This window comes from Gopherus evgoodei, chromosome 8 (genome assembly GCF_007399415.2).
Source record: "Gopherus evgoodei ecotype Sinaloan lineage chromosome 8, rGopEvg1_v1.p, whole genome shotgun sequence".
NCBI lineage: Eukaryota > Metazoa > Chordata > Testudines > Testudinidae > Gopherus > Gopherus evgoodei.
Genome location: NC_044329.1, coordinates 82,871,567 through 82,894,948, shown reverse-complemented (window position 1 = coordinate 82,894,948; position 23,382 = coordinate 82,871,567). Strand labels below are relative to the sequence as shown.

The 23,382-nt window shown below is 43.3% G+C and overlaps 1 protein-coding gene across 1 annotated transcript in view; it reads right to left on the bottom strand.

Annotated features, from left to right (window-relative positions):
• COL24A1 (collagen type XXIV alpha 1 chain) overlaps positions 1-7,993 on the bottom strand; it is a 253,533-nt gene extending 245,540 nt beyond the window's left edge. Inside the window, exon 1 of the mRNA XM_030572150.1 lies at positions 7,500-7,993. Coding sequence (XP_030428010.1) covers positions 7,500-7,555 — 56 coding nt within the window. The 5' untranslated portion in view covers positions 7,556-7,993. The remainder of the gene's footprint in view (positions 1-7,499) is intronic.
• Between the last annotated feature and the right edge of the window lie 15,389 nt (positions 7,994-23,382).

The window sequence follows — 23,382 nt, the reverse complement described above, 5'->3', positions numbered from 1 at the left end:
AGTGACATGCAGGGCTCAGAATAACAAACGAACAAAAAACACCCCATGTCTCTAGTTGTTACAGTTGCAAAGAAAAGCTTAAAAATGTGAACCAATTGGAAATTAAGCAGAGAAGAGTGTGCAGAGAGCCTAGAACAATAGATGTGAGCTGCCTCATTCATTTCATTTAAATGTTAACTCAGATACCCAGTGATGATGATTTAAATGTCAACATTATTAACTATTTCACTCTTTCTGTATAAAAGGAGTGGAAGGATCACAGATCTATACAATTTATTGAGAGTGACATCTCATTTTGGTGCTGAAAGTGGGTGCCATTTGGGAGATACCACCCTTTTTTGGGGGGGGGAGGAGAGCAAGTCAAGAAGCAAGTTCAAGAAGGCTACCAGAATCCATAAATATATTCAACCAAAAGAGAACCCAGTTCAAAGCTGGAATTTGAAGCTAGACAAATTCAGACTGGAAATAAGATAAATATTTCACGGTTAGAGTAATTGACCAGTGGAGCAGTTTGTCAAGGGTTGTGGAGGATCCTCCATCAATGACAATTATGAAATCAAGATGGGATGTTTTTCTAAAAAATATACTCCAGGAATTATTTTGGGGAGGTTCTATGGTTTGTGTTACACAGGAAGCCAGACTAGATGATCATGGTGGTCCCTTCTGGGCCTTGGAACCTACGATTCTATGAATCAAAGAACCCAGAGAGCACACATGGTCATATTTTGAACATTTACACAATCTACTGTGACCAGCTTCTGATTTTGGTGACTCACGTGGATGGCGCTTATTTTGTGAGCAGATCTTATACTACCACCATTTCCCCCAATTGCACTCCTGGTGACATTTGAATTGGTTGTTTTCAGTCTTGTTCCTAGTTTGCCCACATTAAAACTGGAACTAATTAGCTCCCTTATTGGCAGTGAGATTAGAGAGACTGAGGCCATGTCTACATCTAAAATTTTGCAGCGCTGGTTGTTACAGCTGTATTAGTACAGCTGTATAGGGCCAGCGCTGCAGAGTGGCCACACTTACAGCAACCAGCGCTGCAAGTGGTGTTAGATGTGGCCACACTGCAGCGCTGTTGGGCGGCTTCAAGGGGGGGTTCCGGGAACGCGAGAGCAACCGGGAAAGGCGACCAGCTTCGCCGCGGTTTGCTCTCGCGTTCCCGGAGCCACTCAGCAAACCGCAGGGAAGGAGACCTGCTTGCTCGGGGTTCCGGGACCGAGAGAGCAAACCGGGGAAGGAGACCAGCTTCGCCGCGGTTTGCTCTCGCGTTCCCGGAGCCACCCAGCAAACCGCAGGGAAGGAGACCTGCTTGCTCGGGGTTCCGGGACCGAGAGAGCAAACCGGGGAAGGAGACCAGCTTCGCCGCGGTTTGCTCTCCCGTTCCCGGAGCCACCCAGCAAACCGCAGAGAAGGAGACCTGCTTGCTCGGGGTTCCGGGAACGAGACAGCAAACCGGGAAAGGAGATCAGCTTGATTACCAGAGGCTTCCTCCTTCCACGGAGGTCAAGAAAAGCGCTGGTAAGTGTTTACATTGGATTACCAGCGCTGGATCACCAGCGCTGGATCCTCTACACCCGAGACAAAACGGGAGTACGGCCAGCGCTGCAAACAGGGAGTTGCAGCGCTGGTGATGCCCTGCAGATGTGTACACCTTCAAAGTTGCAGCGCTGTAACTCCCTCACCAGCGCTGCAACTTTCTGATGTAGACAAGCCCTAAGACAGAGCTAGCACAGAGTTAGCTATCCTCACTCTCCTACAGATGTGTTCTCCACAACAGAGATGAAACATATTGGATAAGCCACTCAAGAGGTGTGCAAGCAGCTGTCCTTAAATTATGTAAAGAATTAGGGGATGGGTGGGTCCTTAATTTTGCATGTTGGTTTTAGTGTTACAAAGTATTACAAGGAGTGGATGGGTTTTGAAAATCACTGACAAATATGTTACATAATTTATGGATGCCCCCTCAAGACCTCTCAGGTTTGAGCCCTGAAGAATCACTGATTAGATATACATTAACAGGAATTCTTCTAGATTAATTTTCATGGATTTCTGGTGATAAGAACCTGTTGTTCTGCTAGCAAACATTTCTATTAACTTTCATTATGGTCTGCATTAATGAACTGAGAGACCAACACTTCTGCATGCTGCTGAGAATAGCTCCATACAGACTGTTTGCACTGCAAGTGCAGAGAGAGGATGGGCAGCAGGCCAAGGATGAGATGAGGCCAGTGTACCATTCCTCTCCTCTCTGAGGTAGAGTGCTTCAATAGAACAGCCACAAGGACTATTGCAGTAGTGGCCTGAGAGAACGTCTGCTACTCCACCATGGATTTGGAGGAAGGATGCCTCCCTCCCCAGTGCTTGCACAACTCCCCTGTGAATACCCAAGTTACTGAGGCTGTGCACTATGAATAGGATTTAGTATAAGGTAACAGATGTAATATGTACCTAGAAGAACTGGTTTTTTTTTTAATGTTGACAAAATTTGGAATAAAACTGAGAAAAATAAAAGGAAATAAGTTACTACAAATCTTTTGTGAATTTTTTACCTGATTCTCTTTTATTTTAACCAGTTCTGCTATCTACAGTATCTTAAATATTTCCAATTGGACTACCCAAGGAAAGCCTTACATTAAAGTATTCCTCTATGTCCTCCTCTTCACTAATAAATTTAGGTTTTTTTTTTTATTTTATCGACTGTTATACCAATATAAGATTTAAATAAACAACAGTTCAGGACTTGCAGTTAATCACATGCTAAAAGTCTGCAAATAGAAGTACCATAGGGTTATATGGTTCACATTTAAGAATTAAAGGTTTTGTCATCTGAACACAAAGGGATCCTGGAAGTGCAAGGAAAGCACCATCAGGTACATTACTGCATACCCTGCACAGGGAACACTGGAGCCCAATTTGACCTAACAGCATCCCCTCAAAAAGGTGCTTTTTAGATGGCCAAAAATTGTGTACTTTCCATGAGGCCTTTGTTTGCTTAACACAAACACTCCATTATCCCAGAAGGGGCTTATTCTTTCTAGTATCAGAGGGGTAGCCGTGTTAGTCTGGATCTGTAAAAGCGGCAAAGAGTCCTGTGCCACTTATAGACTAACAAATGTATTGGAGCATGTGACATGCACCCAGTGAAGTTGGCATTCACCCACGAAAGCTCATGCTCCAATACATTTGTTAGTCTATAAGGTGCCACAGAACTTTTTGCCGCTTTTATTTTCTCTATTTGCTCAGCTAACTTGGGGACAAAATACCCCTAAATGTACTCATGCAAGTAAACTCACTGGAGTCAACGGGACTATTTCTGAGAGTAAGCAAGACTTGGCCCAAATTATTTCTGTGTGTAAGGCAAGCAGGATCTGGCTCTTGAATTACACTTAGTTCTCCCAAACATTAGAGGGTACTCATCTGCCTCTTGCTTCTAATTGAGATAACCCCCCCTCAACACACACATTCCCTCTCTCTCTCCCCTCTCTCTCTCTCTCTCTCTCATTGCCCTTTAAGAAAACACAACTATCTTGGATAAATATCTCATGTTGTTTAAACCCTGCCAGGCGGAGCTTCCTATAATACTTTTCTCCCTGGCTGGCCACATAATGAAGTTTATTAATGGATGAGTTGCTACTGATTCTGACACAAGACTATTGGGCAGGGAAAGGACAGCTCCCCTGCCAGGAATGTGCAAACCAACCCCAGTGTCCCAACAGCAGCAGCCTCCCAAGAAGCCAAACTCCTTCCCTGCTGCTACTTTCATGTTGCTGTTTACACAAATGTATGAGATTTTCAAACTCTTCAATCCCATTTCAAATCGTTCAGATTTTTTCCCATCTGGACCCAATTTTCAAAGCCCTGAATTACCCATGAATGCATCTGAGGGCCTAATTCAGAGAATGCAGGGCTTGGGAAGCGGAGCTGAAGGAACAATTTGGTCAGTTAGTAAGTAAGAAATAGCGGGCAGCAGTTCTAGGCCAGTGCCTGGGACACAGGGACCTCTCATGCTTAAACAGCTGTCAGGTGTAGAATTTAAAGTGACAGAATACAGAGCAGGATCTTTACTTCAGCTTAAACCCAGAAACAATCCCTGTAGCACACAGTGTGTCTGGACTTCTAAAAAACAAAAGTTATTTAAACCAAATTATTATTATTATTATTATTATTATTTTATTATTTGCATTAGTGTAGCGCTCAAACTAGCTGAACACCACAAGTTTGGGACACACTTAGGTAAACTTCAGTTTGTGCTGTTGTACTGCTTTAACAAATGTATTTGCATTTATCTAGCATTAAGATCCCTCTACAATTTTGTTTAATCCCACAGTAAAAAACCTGTTGCTTTAGATTTAAGGTTGCTCAAGGAGAAATCCAACCAACACAATCACCGAAGATCAATCAGATCCTGAATTAAGGCAACCTACATTCATATGCCTTAACAACTAAACATCACTCAAAGATCCCTCACCTCCACAACAAACTCCCTTGCACTTGCACTATATAACCAGTCACAATGTACAAACCAAATGCCTCTACTGCCCACTCAGATTTACAAGCAACCTTAATTCTGACCATGGCTAGGTTAACATATAAACTTGACAGATGATGTGCACTGGTAAAGTCTATAATGTTATTCTTACATGAAAAAGTATGAAATCATAAAGTTGTATGTTTTAGTGCTGCATAGAGGAATTTGGTGTGTGCACAGTGGTAGTTATATGTTGCAAATGTAAGAGAAGTTGTGGAAGTAAGGAGGCATTTGAATATAGGTTGCCTGACCTCATGATCTCCTTGATTTTCAGTAATTCAGAAACCTAAACTGTCAGCAAAGGTTTGGCTTGTTAGTGAGAATTTCCCAGTTTTTAATAAATACTGCATATGTCAACTCTGATAGTTATTCACACCGCTAGCTGTCATCATTGACAGGCAGCAACTCCCACAGAGCCTCAATCCACACACACCCTCTTGGACCCTTGCATACAGCCTGGATTGCCCCCAGGCTCCCCACCCCACACAACTTTGCTGTCCGCCACAGGCCCCAGCCTTTCAGTCCTGGTAATATATAACCCCTTCCAGGCTGGACTTCCCATTGAAAAGCAGAATGTGGTAGGGTATAGGGAGGGACATGGATTGTGCATGGAAAAGGGTCTGAGGCTGGGGGTACAGGTGGACAAGGGAGGATGTAGCTACAGGAAAGTAGGCATGGCATGGGCATAGGGATAATCTGTTGGGGGTTATGAATCTGTAGGGGATCTGGGAGTGGCTGCTGGGAAGGGGATGAGGGGACAACAGAGTTGGGGGGATTTGGGCTTGAGCTGAGGGGCCGGGGAGCAGAGCTTAGAGGAACTCTGCAATGACAAGCCACGGCGGGCTCACCAAAGGAACCATGGAGTTCTCCGCTTCCCCCATCACGCTCCCCGCAGCGCCCTGCTCCCCCTCTGTGCTGCTCACCCCGCGCTGGGGTCCCCCACATGCGGCTGCACGATGCGTGGCGAAGGGGAGCAGGGCTGTGGGGGGACTGAGCCAGAGGGGCAGCGTCTGGGCGGGGGGAGCCCCACTCCACTGAGCCATCGGCGCTGCCTAGGGGCGGGGAGGCTCGGCGGTGCTCCAAGGCAACGGAGCCTGGGAGCCGCCAGCAAAGCAAGGATTCCCCCCTCCCCCCCCCGCACATCACACCCCCACCCCGGGAGCCCTGCGCGCCCCAGCTCAGCCCGCTCCCCCATCAATTCCCGCTGCGCCTTCCCACCCCACCCCCAACACCTCTCCCCAGCCCCGCTATGCCCCCCTCCGCAGGTGTGACAGGGAGCAGCAGCACCGAGCTCCTCCCTCAGCGTCCCCCCGGCCCCCCCGCCCGCCATGCCTGGCGCCCGGCCCCTCTGCTCCCCCGGCCCGGCAGCAGCGAACGCACCGGCTTTGCCCGGCAGCACTACGGGCTCGTAGCAGACGGGGCGGGGCAGCGCCCGGTGTGCGCCGGTTCTGGAGTTGGGGGCTCTGAAGTCATTTCCAGCGGCAGCACCGCCCCAGCCCCCTGCCCGTCTAGCTCGGCCGGCCCGGGGATGAATGAGCGCGAGGCGGACCCCTGGGTGACGGGGCCATCCGGGGAGTGCATGGGGCATTTCCAAGGCGGGCTCAGCTCACCGATGTGGCGTCTGCCCCAGTCGGTGCCCACTTGAGCTACACGTAAGTGAGCAAAGCGAACTGGCTCCTCCAGAGGGAGCGTGTCAAACACGGAGCCTAATTCCATCCCTGGGCTGTGAAACGGGGATTTCGAGCTTTTTAAAGTGCAAATCTCACCCCCGCCACACACACAACCTCCCCGCACATACAACTCCATACAAATATCGGAGGACGTCTTTGCAACTCCCCTCTGGTGGCAGCGAACTGCTGATCTGGGAATTTTCCGCCTCTCAGCTCTTCGCTAGGAGGCTGCAGACTTCACAAACGCTACTACGAAATGATTCATTTCTGCAGACAGGGCCTGGGGCAAAGCAATTTTGGGGTCCCTTCCATAAAAAAAGTTGCAATACTATAAAATACTATATTCTTGTGGCAATCCCTGCCGGTAAGGGCAAATTGCCCCACTTCCCCCCTCTGGGCGGCCTTGTCTGCAGACTCTTTAAATAGCCACTAGCCTGCGTAATCAATCTTATTAGGCTGAATAGGGGAGGGGGGGGGCGGCTGCAGCTAAGGACTAGCAGATTCCCCTACAAGTGCGTAGAAAAAAAGCTACTTGAGCATATTCTCGATTCTAAAAATAACGCCAGCGTCTGCCCCATCTGAGAGGAAGTCAAAATACCACTTTCCCTTAGTTTCCTCACATTATTGCCCTCTCTCCAACAGCAGCAGCTCACCAGTGACAACAAAATCAGCCCGAGCCCCGCAGCAGCTCCTGTACTATTGTTGTGTCCTCGAGAGGAGAAGAAAGCTGCGGCAAAACATACACACGCAGTCATCTCTTATCAACCCCTTGCCCAAACCCCTCGCTTCATAACTCGGAAACTCCATAAACTACCCTGGATGTAAAGGTTCTTCGCATTGCTAGACTAACAGAGCTACGCTAGCACCGTTCATCTGGAGAACGCACGGAGCGCAGAATTCTTCCCTCCAGGGGAGAAATCGCAAGCACAGGAGCCGGCAGTTCGGGGGTTGGTTTTTGTTGGTTGTTGAAGATAAGTGAATCCCGTAACTCATTTCGGAAGGGGGAGACCTGGAAGTCGCTAAATCCGCGAAGCCTGTTTTAGCCGGCAGTGGGAAAAGTGCCAATAAACTTTTCCTTCTGCGCGGCTTGATTGCTTTAACATAAACCGTCTGCAGGACCCGCCTTTTAAACAGGCATTTTACAATTGCAAGACAAGGGAAACGCGTAGCTCCAAAATAAACTGCCTGCAGTGCTCACAGACACTGACAAGACGTGCGCCGTGTGTGCAGCGAACTGCAATCGTCACTCCCACCCCACAACACACACGCTTGACTGCTGGGCTCTTACTTACGTTTTTGCTATGGGAGAGATGCTTCCAGTCCTTGTCCTTTTTGCTCCTAAATGCATTTGTCTGCATCTGTCCGAGCAGCGAAGATCTAACCGAAAACAGAAGCCAGCTCCAGACCGCTCAAGGTTCAGGTACTGTCCATGAAATCAACCCCAGAGCAGATGGTCCCTTACGAGCTCTTGGCAAGCCCTAGTGCGTCCCCCACATGGTGAAGGAGCCTGCCTTGGGGTCTCACTCTCGGGGGAGTTAGGGAGGATGGCATCAGTAGAAACAAGAGCGGAGCGCTCGGCTTCACACGTGGTTCACAGACAGGAGCCTTGCAAGTACAGCGGAAGCCCTGCATTGGACTCGGCGATCCGCTGCGGGGATGGGGCGGGGCGGACCGGGAGGGGACGTGCAGGAGAAATCCTTGGCTGGGGTGAAGAACCGCTGCCAGGTTACCAGAGCCTTTGCAAAGCGCTTGGCCGAGGGGTCTAGTGGCGATGCACAGGCGTGCAGCGTTGAGCGCAGCCTGCCTCTGGCTGGGTTACAGAGCCGCCAGCCGACCCAAGGCAAACCCTCCCCACCCGCGCTCGGTGTTAAATTTCACCGCTCCCTGATTTGCGATTACATCATCAAACCCGCCTCACCCCAGCCAGGGCCGAGCCGCGCAGAGCCCCGCAGAGCGCGCGCCTGGCCCTAGGCTGGGCGCACGCGGTCTTGGGGCTGCCGCCTGCGGAGGGAATTGCCACCGCCTCCTCGCTCGGCCGCAGCACTGTCTGCAAGTTCTAGCAGCCGCCGGCTGCATCGGCTCCCTTGGGGGCCCTGCGCCTCTTGAAGGGCCAGGGGCGCCGCGCAGCCTTTGTGATCACTTCCCGAACGCATCTGTCCAGAGGTGGCCTCCTAAAGCATCTTCTCTGTCCCTACTCCCGCCTTCCTTCTTGCTCTCTGCTTTTCTCCCCAGACACTTCCTTTCTCCCCCGCTGCTTCCCTTGTCCTCCCTCTGCTCCCTGCTCTCGCCCCAAAAGCCTCTCTCAGCTGGCCCGATTTAGCTCTACACCAAGCTAAACGAGAGTAAGGCCAATGAAGTAATTAGGAGTCCCTCTGATTTACATCCACGTCCATGGGAGCCCGGATAACAGCAGTCCACTTCCCTTTCTTGTCATGGTCCTGCTCCAGCTCCCACTGACAGAAGCCCCTGGCTAAACTCTGCTGTCCTGCTCCCTGACAGCCTCCCTTACCTGCAGCCTTGTCACCTTATATTTACTCACTTCATAAAGAGACATTGTCAAGTCTCCTTTTTATTATACAGTGAATCCTTTCTAAGTATGACCAATTTAATAAAGAGGGGAGGTTTTGTTTCATTTTGTTTTTGGAGCAAATCAAAGACACCAGAATTTTTCAGAGTCCTTACCCCAATCTGCTGTTTGCACGTTACCCAAATGGATTAGCAGTGGTGCCGCTAGGCTACAAATGAAGGGGATGGGAGACATAAAACTGATGAATGTATTTAATAAACCTAAATGGTTAGCATCTGCTTAGATTCCTGCTGGGGTTCAGCAGCAAAGTCCTGGCAGAAAGATATAGGCTCAAATAAAATGTGGGGAATGGGGGAAAAAAGAGGATGAAATGATATATAGAGAAAATGACTTTGCTGGAGGTTTTGCATCTCAAATGTAATTAAACCAGGATCTAAGAAAACTCCCTCTGGAAAATGTATGAAGAACAGATGTAATTTGGAAGCTCTGTAATGCCAGAAGAAAGAGGACACTTTTCTGCCTTGTCTTTTTCATTTCTTTTCCAATGTTCCTACCTTGCCTCAGTGACAAATATATTCTATAGTGTTATCTTACATACCTGTCAACCTGCCTTCCAAAACATTCCTGGTATAGAATTGAATAATAGGAGACAGTGCACTATATACATTACAGACAACGACAAATGGCCAGCTCCCACAATGCTCCCTCGGGCAAAATCCCATTTACTTCAGCAGAAGTTTTATTTGAGTGAGAACATTAAAGATTTTTCTGCACTAACAAGGGCTACAATTCCAGGGAACAACGATGGATCTAGAAAAGTTATCTGAAAGTTTTAAGCATTTAACTTCACACACACATATATTCCTATTCAACATCAGAAAACATCCAAAATGTATATCGTCCCACTGGCTACCGTGATATTCCTATTTATTCAGTTTTGAAAGGAAAGGAAGAAAAGCCAACAACATATTGTATTGCTACCCTCATTTCTTTCATTAAAAATCAGCAGCTGAACATGGCTATGTATGTGTTTGTTAAAGTGGGAATTCTTGTTCATTAGAGTATTATAGTGGTGGCCTTACCGTTCTGTAGTGAAAGTTGTTAGCATTTCCATTTTAAACCCCACTTGAATGAGCTCCAACAACTACAGTGTAATCAATCAAGCAATTAGTTTTTGTGTTTTGCATTAAGCTGAGCTAAAACAGGTACATTAGAACGATGCCTTCCAAGAATTAGCAAAAGTCTATGAACCACTTAAACTGAATGCTATATAACAAGATTGTTAAACATGTGACTTGTTAACTCTTTAACATCGGATGTAAGAAAGTGATGAAAAAACCTTGGGGAAGGTTGAATACTGGATCAATCCTGCCCTTCACACTGACAGGAATAGAGCAGTGTCTTGGTCTTTTGGTGCTATGGGAGCCATCTCTGCACAGGCAGATGTTGTGCTGAGAAAGGAGCAGTGTGCCTTAGGCTTACCGTAGGCAGCATACCCATGGCTGATGATTTTGACTATGCCCTCATGGGAGTGCAGTGCACCATTCATCACACATACTCAGGTGAGGCTGTGAGGTAGTTTCTCACTTCCTCTGATGTTCCTCACCTGTGCTGGCAGCCAACCACCTTTGTATTTTTTAAGGTATCTAATGTGATTCTTCAGTTTATTGTTAAATTAATGTCACTGAAAAATAACACAGTTACACAGCACTTTTCACTCACAGCTCCCAAAACAGAAGTGCGTAAGCATTGTTACTCTCATTTCACAGATGGTGAACCTGAGGTACTGAGAAATCAAATGACTTGCCCAAGTTCACACAGCAAGTCAGTAGAAGAGCTGAAGACAGAAGCCAGGTCTCCCAAGTACTTGTCCAGTGCCTTATTTTTCAAATAGTCTGCAAATCATATATTAATCACTATACTGTACTAAAAGTCAATCAATAACAGCCTTCCATGGATTTTGACATGTTTTAATGCACAAAATCCCCTATGTTTAAAGCTATCCAGTTACATGTGTTTATCTCCGGAACTATATATAGTAGTCTGTGTACTTCTGAGCAATAAAAACTATGCTTGAGCTCCAAATTTGTCCACTTGCCTTGGCAATGGACAGTGAAATTTGAGTTGCACTTCCTAAGATGAGTTTTTCCCAATTCCAGTTTTTCGGTATCTCTTGCCATTTCTCCTTGACCTCAGTCTATCACTGATTTATCTTCTCTCTCAAGCAAATCCTGGGGTTACTGGGACTGAAAATTAGTTCTCTCAATATTGCTTTTGCCTTTCCTCCAGGGCTGCAGGCTGTTTCAGCTTTTTCTTTTTCTAGCACTTCTGTCCTTTCATGAACCAGCTTGTTCACTGACACACTGCTAAACTCCACTTTTCAAAGCACAGAGCAGGAATGACTCATAGATGATGTGAACTGGTCTGAGGCATAGAAGATGGTTCATACAGCTGATTCTTTTTCTAGAAAGGAAATTCTATAGACAGCAATGGTCAGATTTTTTCCAAGACCTTGATATAACAAAAAATTAATAGGATTTTTCCCCATTAATGTAGGGCATGACATTGTCTAGGCCATGATTCAGAGTTAGGGTCTGATTCTTCTCCCACGGAAATCAAGGGGAGTTTTACCATTGATTTCACTGGGAGTAGGATGAGACCTGTACATATTTTCTGGTTCAGTCCCACAATGTGGGATTTTTGGCAACGGATCTGCACTGCAACTGAGGCCACTTAGGAGATTTATTTTCCCTGCACATCACAATACATGGTGGTAGGCTACGTACCTAAATTGTTGGAATGTAATATAGCAAAATATTTATTTAGAATTCTATCAGTGGCAGCCAAAAAGTAAATAACACTGCTTTGGTAAAAGAAAGAATTGCCAAGAAATCAAATATGGATTTAGGAAATCCAAGAAATGGAAAGAATTACAGCGTGTTTTTGATGGCTAAATTAACTGGCTAAATTAAAAAGAAGATGGACTCCAGTTTTAAAAACTAAAGACTTTTCAGTTCTGTGTAGAATGTGAAAGAAATAGAATTGAAATAACCAAGCCAGGTTCTTGGTTTTTTTGTTTTTGTTTTAACTCTAGTTACATACATTTTTTTCTATTAAAGAAATTAGAATGAAATGCAGTATCTTCTAACTCTTGGTTTTATTATGACTAAAAGTCTGGAAAGGCCTTTAAAATGAGCACAATACATATGACTTATTAAATGGATTCTATCCCTTTAAATTTTCTATTAGCAGACTGGAAAAGTAATTAGCATACAGTTACATTGTTCTGAGTTCAGACTGTAGGGTACCGTAATTTTCTGTCTTGCAGGGACAACATCTAGAAACTGAGAGAGAGAGAGAACAGCAATTGAGTTCAAGCCTGTTATTAAAAGTGGCATGTATCACAAAGGCAAAATCGCCAAGCAGCACTGAGATTCCTTAAGACATTCATTTAGAGCCAACAACAAAGGAATATACCCAGCAAGGAATAAGAAAGCAGAGAAAGAGCAGTGAACTGTGAGATGAAGCAAAGGTTCCAAACCCACAAGGTTCCTGTGATTCAGGCTGAGAAAGGTGTTGCAGTGAAGCCAATATACTTGAAATTGTTACTAAGACCTGGCAACACCCATTCATAAAGCCGCTTCAGTAGCAAAAAACTACCATAACTGAGTAAAAAGTTGTTCAAAAGATTAACACATACTATTAATACAAACCATGCAGAGGAAATTCTACACCTCATACTGAGATACTGCGAGGTCTTTATTTAAGTGATGGTGTAACATGTGCCATCCAGGAATTATGAGAAAACTAGCCAAACGCTCAAGAAAATACCAAGGGGAAGGGAAAAAGTCAGTCAGAAAATACTAGAAAAGTGAGAAGCCAATGGGTAGGGAGGGGGGCAAGATGCATGAAGGGAACTTCAATGTGAGAATTTTAAGAGTGCATTGGCAATCGACCGGAGACCCACATCATCACATTTGGCACATAGGCCAATCCGCCTAGAGAGAAGCATGGTGAATTTCCATCTGCAGCTCCCTTGCAATTGGCAAAGAAGAGCCCTGAAAGGATCCAGAAAGAACGTGGTGATTTTAATCCTTATTTGTTCTTCATCCCATCCTTGCTAGAACAATTTGTAATCCAGAGAAGAACTGGAAATACACATTCCTACAGTGGATAGAATTGTTCGGAAATAAGCTTTTTTCTGGGATATTTCATTGTACCGAAAACACAGATATAGTTAAGAGTCTTGGATCTGATAGAGAATTTGCAATCACATGGTCAAATCATAACCTCCACAGGAAAGTCTCGAGAAACAGAGACCAACAGAGGGTCTCAATCAGTGATCTTCCTACAAATCTTCCCATCAGGAGTAGGGATGCAAATCTCCTAGCCAATAGAAGATCAGAAATCCCTGGGAAAATCCTATGCATTTCAGAGCAAACAAAGAATGCCAAGGCAACTGTGCTACTTCCCCAGCCCTCTTTCCCAATGATAGGAATGGTCCATTAGAGCCATGCAGTCAGTGGCTCTCCACCAATGCCTGAACCAAACTGAGAGAGGGACTGGACAGAGTGAAGCAGATGTCTGTGAACATAATACTGACAAGGTCAACATTATCTTATACACAGAAATCCTTATGAGTTTAGAGGAACCTGCTGCTATGGAAAGCAACAGAACAAACGGCTTGTAATATTTAGCTTGGCACAGATGAAAATAGAAGTGCTGTCAGCCATTTATGGCAGCTGAGGTTCCAGAAGTGACAGTGGGTCTAAGAATACTCCTAACATTGTGATCCTCTTAGGATAATAGCAGGCAATCTCCCTCAAACATGAGGGAAGAAACCACTCCTGCAGTACTCTCAAAATCCTTCTTCCATTCCGCTAGCACCATACCATTTTATCTGAATGTCTTTCAAATCCCAATCTCAGATGGGCAACTGAAAGCCACAGTCACAGCACCATTCAGGTCTGACAAAGCCAAGTCAGCAATAGTGGGCATCCACATAGTCATGACTTTGCAGCTCAACCTATCTTGCAATCTTCCCCAGTGGCTTTCCCATACATGAACAGAGGGGTTGAAAATGGTGAGTCTTGCAAAAACTCACACAAGAGATCCTTGGGGAAAATAAATGTTTGCCTAAACACGTCTTGCAAAAAGAGAAAAAAAAACCCCAGCAATCTAGAGTGAGGCTGTCCACCTCAGCCTGGCTCTGCCAACCAGCTAACAAACTCATGCAAGTATTAAGGTCGCTGATACTATTAGAGGAATAGGATGGACACCTGACAATTATCCACAGCGAGGCTCCCAACCTAGAAAATTGGGATCTCCTAGGCCTATCCCTCTATGGAAGCGTTTGAGGGAAAAACCCACTCTGAATCAATGGAAGGGATAGTTAACTCCAAAAACCTCAGTCCCTTACTCCTAAAAAACCTTTCTTGATGACCACCTCCTCTCATGGCAAAACTAACACTGCACTTCCAGGTTTTGGTGGAATAAATAGCTTTTTCAGTGCTATCTTGTAAGATACAAGAGTTTAATCTCCTCTGACTTTGAAGCATTCCCACTGCAATCACCAACAGAAGTTCTCAGTTTGCTTCTGCCAAATTACATTCTGGCAATAGCAGGGAAACTGAGGTACTGTGTCCGGATTTGGCAAAGACTCAGCCCCCCACCATCTGGCCTAGAGTCAATGTCAGTGGCTAACACTGTATTTCCAACTCCATTCTGATGCAAGTTTTTACATATAAACATAGTCAAAAATTACTCCCAGATCACAGTTAGCCAATACATGTGTTAAGTGTAGTATACATCAAAATAGATATTATGCCTATAGTATTAATACCACACATTATACATGGGGTGTTGGGAAGTTATGTTAACTGAATGTATTATGGTTTTCCCACAATTCTGTTCGCACGTCAAATATCCCACAACACTTTGCAAAGTTGAAGTCAGCTTTGGCACTAGAAAATGGGAAACCTGTCAAAGCAAAGATGAATGAATACTGTATACCAAGTTCAGTTAGGGAGTACTTTCATGGCTCAGCAACACTTGGAACGTAGTATTCAAAACAAGATACAGAAAAGCATACGGAGATACCAAAGGCAAAGCTGGCAAAGTAGTGGGTTAAATTTAACTTAAGTGACATATAGGGGCCTTTAGTTTGTAAACAACACAATATAAATAGAAGTGGGTTTGAGGGTGTATCTTTGAAGCACTCGTTCTGTGTAAGGTCAGTGTACGGTGACTTGCTTCCAGAAGGAGGCTATGTATTGAAGTGTTTGTCTTTAGGCAATACATTTGGTTAACTTTGGTTAGTTGGTCTTTTAAATATTTTTTAATAACAATTGACTATATTTTAAGCTATATCACAGAAGAGGGGAAAAATCAACAGAAAATCTACAGTCTTTGGTCTGGAAATGATACCAAATGAAACAAAGTGGCTGGGTAAACTCCATTTTTGTAGTCCCAGATATGAATCAGAGCAAATAATGATGAAATAATTTGCACTTTTCTTCTTAAAATCTCAAAGTAAATGGCAAGGTGAATAAGTATTAGCCCCATTTACACATAGGGAAAGCAACGCAAAAAAGATATTAAGTAACTTGTCTAAAGCCACACACCAAGTTGTTTCAAAGATTGACTAAAAGACAATTATTCTGCTCTTTAAAGTAAGTTACTCCACACTTGCAGCACTCCAGTGTGATTTTTTTAAACAGCTTACGAGTTTGTTTTACCACACTGTGTACATATTATATGGAACCATCAGTAAACAACTGCTACAGATCACTGAAGTTAGTAATCTACTGCTAATGATATCTGTTGACAAAGCTCATCAAAACTCTAGTGCGACTTGCAAGTTCAGTATTTGTATACTAATTAAAATGGAAGTTACAGCATTGCCCACCTTCCTTTTTGGAATCAATATGTTGATATCAAAATCTTTCAATGCTCATTAGTTCCTTTGTACAATGGAAAAAAAAACCCACAACCAACCCAGCACCCTTGGAGCTTGGCATCTTTATGGTCAGCAGTTTCTCGCCTCAGAATCCAAAGGGAGAGAAGACAAAAGTATCTCCTAGCATGACTCATTTTTGTACCATAGGCAATACACTTCTAATTAAGAATTATAGATCAGGCATGTAGGACTGCAGCAAAACAATTTTCTATTCAGAAACTCCTAAGTGGATTCTTTAAGTAGACATCTTCTCAAAACAGCAGACAGCTGAAAACATGGAGCTAGTAGACCAAAATAAATTGGCTGTGTAGTTCTTCAACACTGATATTTTTAAGGCTGTAGTATAATTACGTTTTTAAAATCCTTTACAGCTGTAGTACCAACATAGCATGGTATTTTTAATAGCCTATTTCCATAGCATGGGTAACATCAGCATAGACATGGGCTAGATCCTGAAAAAAACTGACGTCAACTGGATTATGTGTAAGAGTGAGTATTATTCAAGAGGATTAAAGGACTGGGCCCTTAAGTAGCTCCAATATGGTTTCAGCCCAGAGAAAGCATATCTGATGGCACTGAATGTTCTCAGAAAGTGGAGGGTAATTAAAAAACAAAAACAATCCAAAACCAATCAACCAAAAATCTCTAGTAACAAAGTCTAGAGAAAAGATGGACAGCAGAAGAAGGGAGTTTTCTCTCCAGATAAACATGAGATCCATCAGGCCAGAATTGCTAGAAGAATTTTTAATACAACGAACTATAAAATCCTCATGGTTTGTTAATCTTCAGATGTTGCCCTAAAAATAGTCCAACAGTGAACACATATGAGTATGAGTAACTATTTGTATATATAATCCTATCTTAGATTACACACAGAAAAACATCTCTATATTAAAGTAACATTATAAGGTGTAAAGTCAATAACTCAGATGTTAGGAATCTGTGCTGTCTTAATCCACCTCCTTTGGGCATATGCATTATGATGCAGCCTTTAATTAAGTGATCATATACTATATTTCCCCTTCAAGTCTCCTGCTTTATTTCATGTACAAGACAGACTTACTGTGGGATGAATCAGGGTTTTCTCAGTCCCCACTGTCATTCCCCAGCTGTTCCCAGATACCCAGTCAGTCCAGTTTTCCCCCTTCCTGACTCTTCATTTGATCAGTCTCCCCCAAGGCCCAACCTTCAGTCACTCCTCCAGCTCAGAACTGTAGAATGTCAGGTTAGAAGAGACCTCAACAGGTCATCTAATCCAACCCCCTGCTCAAAGCAGGACCAATCCCCACACAGATTTTTACCCCAGTTCCTATATGGCCCCCTCAAGGATTGAACTCACAGCCCTGGATTTAGCAGAACAATGCTCAAACTACTGAGCTATCCCTCCCCCATGTCACAGTCTCCCCCAACCCTTCTCCCAGTCCTATTTACCTCTCTCTCTGCTTCCCCTAAGCTCTTTGTTCCAATCCTACTCCTCTTGCCACATGTATGCAAACCAGGCAGCTTCCTCCACCAGACTGTCTGGGTTCAGCACAGAAGAAACAGGCTCCCTGCTCTCAGTTCAGGTGCATGGACCCAGCCCTCACACAAATTGGCACGGCCCAGAACTACAGTTACAGGGAAGTCCTGCTCTTCCCCAGGTTAGAGCACACCCAGTATGAACAGAATCTTCAAGGAATTATTTTTGAAGCTCAAGCTACACTGCTGGGCAGGTTGCAAACTGCAATTTTTCTTTTTTTCTTTTAATACAGTATGAAGACAATCACAGCCCACAAAAAATCAAAATAAATTTAAATCCTGAGTGTACATTATTTATATGCCATTACATCACTCCTTTTCCCGATGGAACAGTATAATTTTACCTGTGCTCCACAAGGGAAATAACTTTTAAATCCACCTAATTCATGCAAGCACTGCCTTCAAAGCAACCACCTATGGAGTGGAAGTCTGAGGGCTCTGCAGCTTAGACCATTCGAATAATGATGAGGCAAAAAAAATCTCTTTTTCCCCTGTATTTTGTTAGTTTATTGGATCACTTTTTGAATTTAAGAAGTGTTCATGGCATTGGAGTGTACTCACAATAATGGCATTTATGGTTATCAGATGTTTTAGCTTTGCTATAAGATTGCATGACACTACAAATGACCTAATCTCTCCATCATGAACATTAACCCTTGGCTGTTACATTTCAGTGGTTTGTCTTACATAAAGTATGACTGACACACTGTCATGCATTTGTCACAGAAACGGAGGAAAATAGTTTAGAAATTTTCTTGCAAAATGAGTTTGTTACTAGGTGACAAGAATTGCTTGTCTTTACAGGAGAATTCTTAGTTATTGTAGGAAAGATGTTTAACAATTAAAATATACATTAAAAAAACTGGGGTGCATTTCCTTACATGTTTTTCAGATGATTGTCCTGCTCTTGAAGTGGAATTAAAATGATTACAAGATCCCTTCCCATGGTTTAATGTTCTTTATAACCTAAGCATGTCAATTTCATGTTGTGCAGTTCAGTGGGGTAGTTGGGGAAGTATGAAATGAATTTGAAAAGGATTTCCTACTGAAAACTGGTCAGGAATATCAGAGTTCTTGTCTAGTGCAGCCCCATCGCCCTAGGAAGCCAAATTTGTGAAATAGTGGGGAAAAAATCCGAGGAAACTGGCATACAACCTGTTAAATGTTCCAAGGAAAAAATCTCTTTTCAGAGCTACCCAACGAATTTCATCTGTTTTTCTCTGTATAGGCAAGTGGCCGACACCACCAATTTGGTTGACTTAATGTACCCTTTCACACATGCACATCATCTGAAAGCTTATCATGTCTACTTTTTGAGGAGTATGATATGAAGCTGTCAAGTGGTGCTGTTACTGTAGGAATAGGGATAAATCTAAATACAGTAAAAATAACCACTTTAAATATTTGCATTAGTTTGTAAGTTTAATGATTATGAATATTTCAAGACATAAAATTGGATTTCTTTGTGACCTCAAAGGATCACAACAATCAAAAGGATAAGACAAAAATCAAATAAATGTGTAGAGGTATCACTGAAATGTAATAGTACTGGTGAAATATCTAGTCAACGCTGTAATCAACATCTTGTTCATCATTGTGATCCTTGTCCAGAGTGCCTGAGTTACCAGAGTCTTCATTGCCTTAGCATTACATAGTTCTGTGCTGGGAAGATTGTTCTGACTACAGGACATAGCTGATTGAGCAGTGACAACCTTCTGATACAGGGTCAGGTGCCATTGGGCCCTTAACAAATACAGGAAATAATTCATCATCCACATTTTCCCAGCAGTGTTGCAATGGTGATCCAATATTGGATTTACTTATGTGCAAAGACATCCAAGTCTTTGTTTGCCTAAGATGCTCTTTTGACATGCTCTTCAAAACTGTCCTCACATAGTGGGAGTTAGACCAGTGCCTTGTCCCTTTTTAAGCTAGATTGAGGTGCAGGAATTCACCTCACTCTGGTTACACAACGTGCCTACCAGCTTCCTTACTGCAGAAATTGAAGCTTGTCTGTGATTCTCTCCCAATCTGGCAAGATCTCTGAAGTGTAAGCGCCTTTTGTTTTGAGAAAACTAAACAGATTCCCTCCCCCAATTCTAAATAGGGATGACACAAAGTCATATCCTGTTAATGTTTGTTCAGCAAGACATATGTTGCAGAAGTCAGGAGTGAGTGCATCACAAACTGCATGCACAGGTATGAAGCAACACTTGTCAATTGTGCTGGTAATGGTGCCTGTTTCAATCCACATATCATCTATGTGTTCCAATTGTGGAAAGCAGTGAACAGCAAGGATTAAAACATCTGAATCAAGTGACCTAATTACTACTGTTCCTTTGCACCAAGAGACTCAAAAGCTATATGGGAACATGCAGAAACATACTTACGTCCACTTCCGCTTGAGGCTATACAAGTCTTGTGCTTCTTCAACACCTATGCTGGTGATAGACTTTGCTACTTCACCTTGCAAAAGCCTTCTGCAAGAAGTCATGTTTGTGCTGTGTGCGCTCCTACACTCTTAGGCGATTGTTGGATGCCATGTTTAGAAACTTTTCCCATGGAGATATAGGGCATGCACCAATCACCTGTATTTCTGGAATCTAACCTTAGATCCTGTCTGGTGTTGTCTTTCTGCAGTTTTCAAAGAGTATCTCTGTCAGATCTGTCAAAGACTTGATTACAGAATTAGCTTGTCAAATCCTTTTGGACCCGCCAAGTGCTCAGCAGCCAATTCATGGAATGTGTGATATTTGTCTCCAGCTATCTATGTATGACAGCGATGGCATCTCTGAGGTACACTGTGGTTTCTTTGTTGCATGCTCTTAACACACAGATTCTTTCAGCTTGAGCTTCCAGCTTAGACCCTAATTCAGCTTTGTCTGTTCTTCTCATGGTTCCATCAGCCTGAAAGAGGGACATAGACATAGATCCTATTGAGTGACTAGGAACAGTTGCCACTGAAACATCATCTCTTCATCTGGCTAAGGACAGGGTTTTGTGGGAAAGAATTTCTTGAGTGATAGCTGCTGTGGGTGCCCTCTTTCTTGTCAGACTTAAATTTTGTCTTCTTGGCCATGTCAGCAAATGTTTTGATTTCAGATTTCTTGACTGGGATGAAGAACCTGTGTCCCCCATCAGAATCAAGTGCACTTCTCACAACTCTCTCAATTTGTTCTTCACTAACACCTATTATCAGTAGAGACTCTTGTACATCTGATGTTACATGCAATCATGTAGATATATTGATAACCACTTCTGATTACAACACTATGCTGCTCATCCATGTGAGCTATAAGGATACTGCCAAGTCTGACCCTTACCAGATCAACAGTGACTACAGGGATCTGGGAGGTAGGGTGCAGGAGTCGGGGGGAGCAGGTTGTGTTCTCGTCCATCCTCTCATTTGAGGGTAAGGATCCAGGCAGGAACTCATGCATCCTGGAGATGAATGCATGGGTGCACAGATGATATCATTGGGTGGACTTCAGCTTCTTCAACTATGTGATGCTCTTCCTAGAAGAGACAGGGTCCACCTGATCAAGAAGGGGAAGATCATCTTCACGTACCAACTTGCCAACTTAATGAGGAAGGCTTTGAACTGGATTCGATGGGGACAGGTGACAAGACCCCACAGATCAGTATAAAAAAGTTGACATTAACAGAGCATTAGATGTTGGCAGGGTGGGGGAGGGGGCATGGGAAAGTACAATAGGATCAAAGGAACTACCAGAAAAATCAGTGTGTGTTATATGTAAGACACAGGAGGTAATTGTCCTGCACTATTCAGCCCTGGTGAGGCCCCAGCTGGAGTACTGTGTCCAATTCTGGGCACCACAGTTTAGGAAGGATGTGAACAAATTGGAGCAAGGCCAGAGAAGAGCAATAAAAATGATAAAAGGTTTAGAAAACTGACCTATGAGGAAAGACTGAAAAAACTGCGTATGTTTAGTCTTGAGAAAAGATGACCAAGTTGGGACCAGATAACAGTCTTCCAGTAGGTTAAGGGTTGTTATAAAGAGGACAGTGATCACTTGTTCTCCATGTCCACTGAAGGTAGGACAAGAAGTAATGGGCTTAATCTGCAGCAAGAGAGATGTAGGTTAGACATTAGGAAAAACTTTCTAATTATATAGGTAGTTAAGGTTTGGAACAGGCTTCCAAGGGAGGTCTTGGATTAGGTGTCAGTGTCCACATTTTCTTAAAACTGCCAACTGTAACATCAAGAGGCTGTAGCTAAAAGTACCTTAGATTCAGATATCTTGAACTGATTATAACTATTTGCACAGTTGTGAAATAATTAGCCTAAATGATCTCTGCAGACCAATTATAAATTAGCATTACCTTGTAAAAGGCCGAGATTTATTTTTGACATTTTAAGAGTTGCCAAGACAACTGCAGAACACAGTAAATTGGGATTTTGTATAATACTTCTAAATCATCACTGCAATCTCAAGTGTTTCACTACTGCAACCATGAATGTAACAATATTACTTTGTAAGTGACTACGAGACTGGAGACAGAGACTGAGTTCCATTCATTCAAAAATGACAAAACCAGAAGTTCTGGTTTCGGAATCAGGCCCTTAGGTGGAGTAGCTCACTTTATTTAAAATTCCAAAGCAGACATGTTATCTTATATAATTTGGCAAAAAAGTCCTGTTAAACAAAATACATAAAGAAAGAGTTTCTCAGTTAACCCCACAAAGTGGAATTACCAATGCTCATCTAATTTATCCCTACTATCTTCCTTCTTTAAATGGATTAGAAATCAATAAAATCTAAGGAATAATCAAGGATTCTGAAATAAACAAGAAAAAGAATGAATAATTACTAAATTTAAACACACACTTCTGTGAATGATCAATAATAAATGTAACAACCCTCTATTGACCAAATAGCGTCCACATGCTTCCTTCTGTCTGTGAGTACCCTCACTGCCTCATTGGCATTTTCAATAGGAAATCAGTGTACAGCACTGTCCTTACTTTATTTATCTACTTATTCACAATGGCATACTTTACATTTCATTACAGATCAGAGCTGATATGTTCTTGAGTGAGAAAGAGAGAGAGAGAGATTTTTGATTTTGCTGTGATCTCAGGGTTAATTCATAAAGAGCACTTTCACAGTTGCACAGAGGTCCCACAGTGATATGCCAGTATTTTTCAATTATCTGGCTTCACAGATTCTAGCTCCAGAAATCAAACATCTGTTTTATGTCACTGATCATTGATCTCAGACAGCTCATCATTTTAGTGCCAGCTGAAAAGTGTAATCAAGCACATCCTCAATTTTTCAGAGCAAAATTGCCCAGATAAGTTTTTTGTTGATGATAAACAATGCTAATAACCTCATGGCCAATGATCTTCTATACTGACCAAGTTCCCCTCCTCCTCCAACATACCCGTCACACCATTTTCCACTGTCTTCGGCAATCATGATTGATGTCACAATGCTGGTAATGTGATGCCTACTCTCTGTTCCCTTGATTCTTTCTCAAACTAGATCATCTCTATCCTTGTCTCACCATGTCTAATTTTTGCATTGGTCTCACTCAGAGCTTCTGTCACAAAGGGCTGGGTTTTCCTGCAATTAAGATGTCGGTTGTTGGGGAGTTAGATTTGGTTGTGAGACGATATTCTTAGATTCAAATGCTTCTTAGGTCAAAAGTGGAAAGGAATCTGGTAGTTGCATACTAGTCCCAAATTCAAGTGTTCATAAATCACAAAACTCCTACTCAAAAGGGTGGGTTGTGTTTGGTATTCTGAGGGTGCACAAGCTGGGAGAGCACAAAATACCTTCCTCCTTCCCATTGGTGTGCCACCAGTGCAAGAGCTAAGCATTATTAAGTCTGTGCTCTCCTGAGCTCAGGGACTGCACCCTCCTCATACCACTTGCAAGGCAAGCTACCATAAAGAAGTCAGGAATTATATAGTACTAAAGAAATGACATTTTGTTTAGGGCCCCTGTACATTGCTGAAATGATCTAATGGGACCTTAGTGTAAATGAGAACTGGGCCCATTGTATCTCCATTAGCACATTTCACTTCAAATCATAGGAACAAAACAGCTCAGAGTAACTCATAAAAACAATGGCCACTGTGAAAAAGCTCTCGAGATGACCACAAAACAAAAAAGAAGCTACCACGAAGAATAGTAACCATATAATG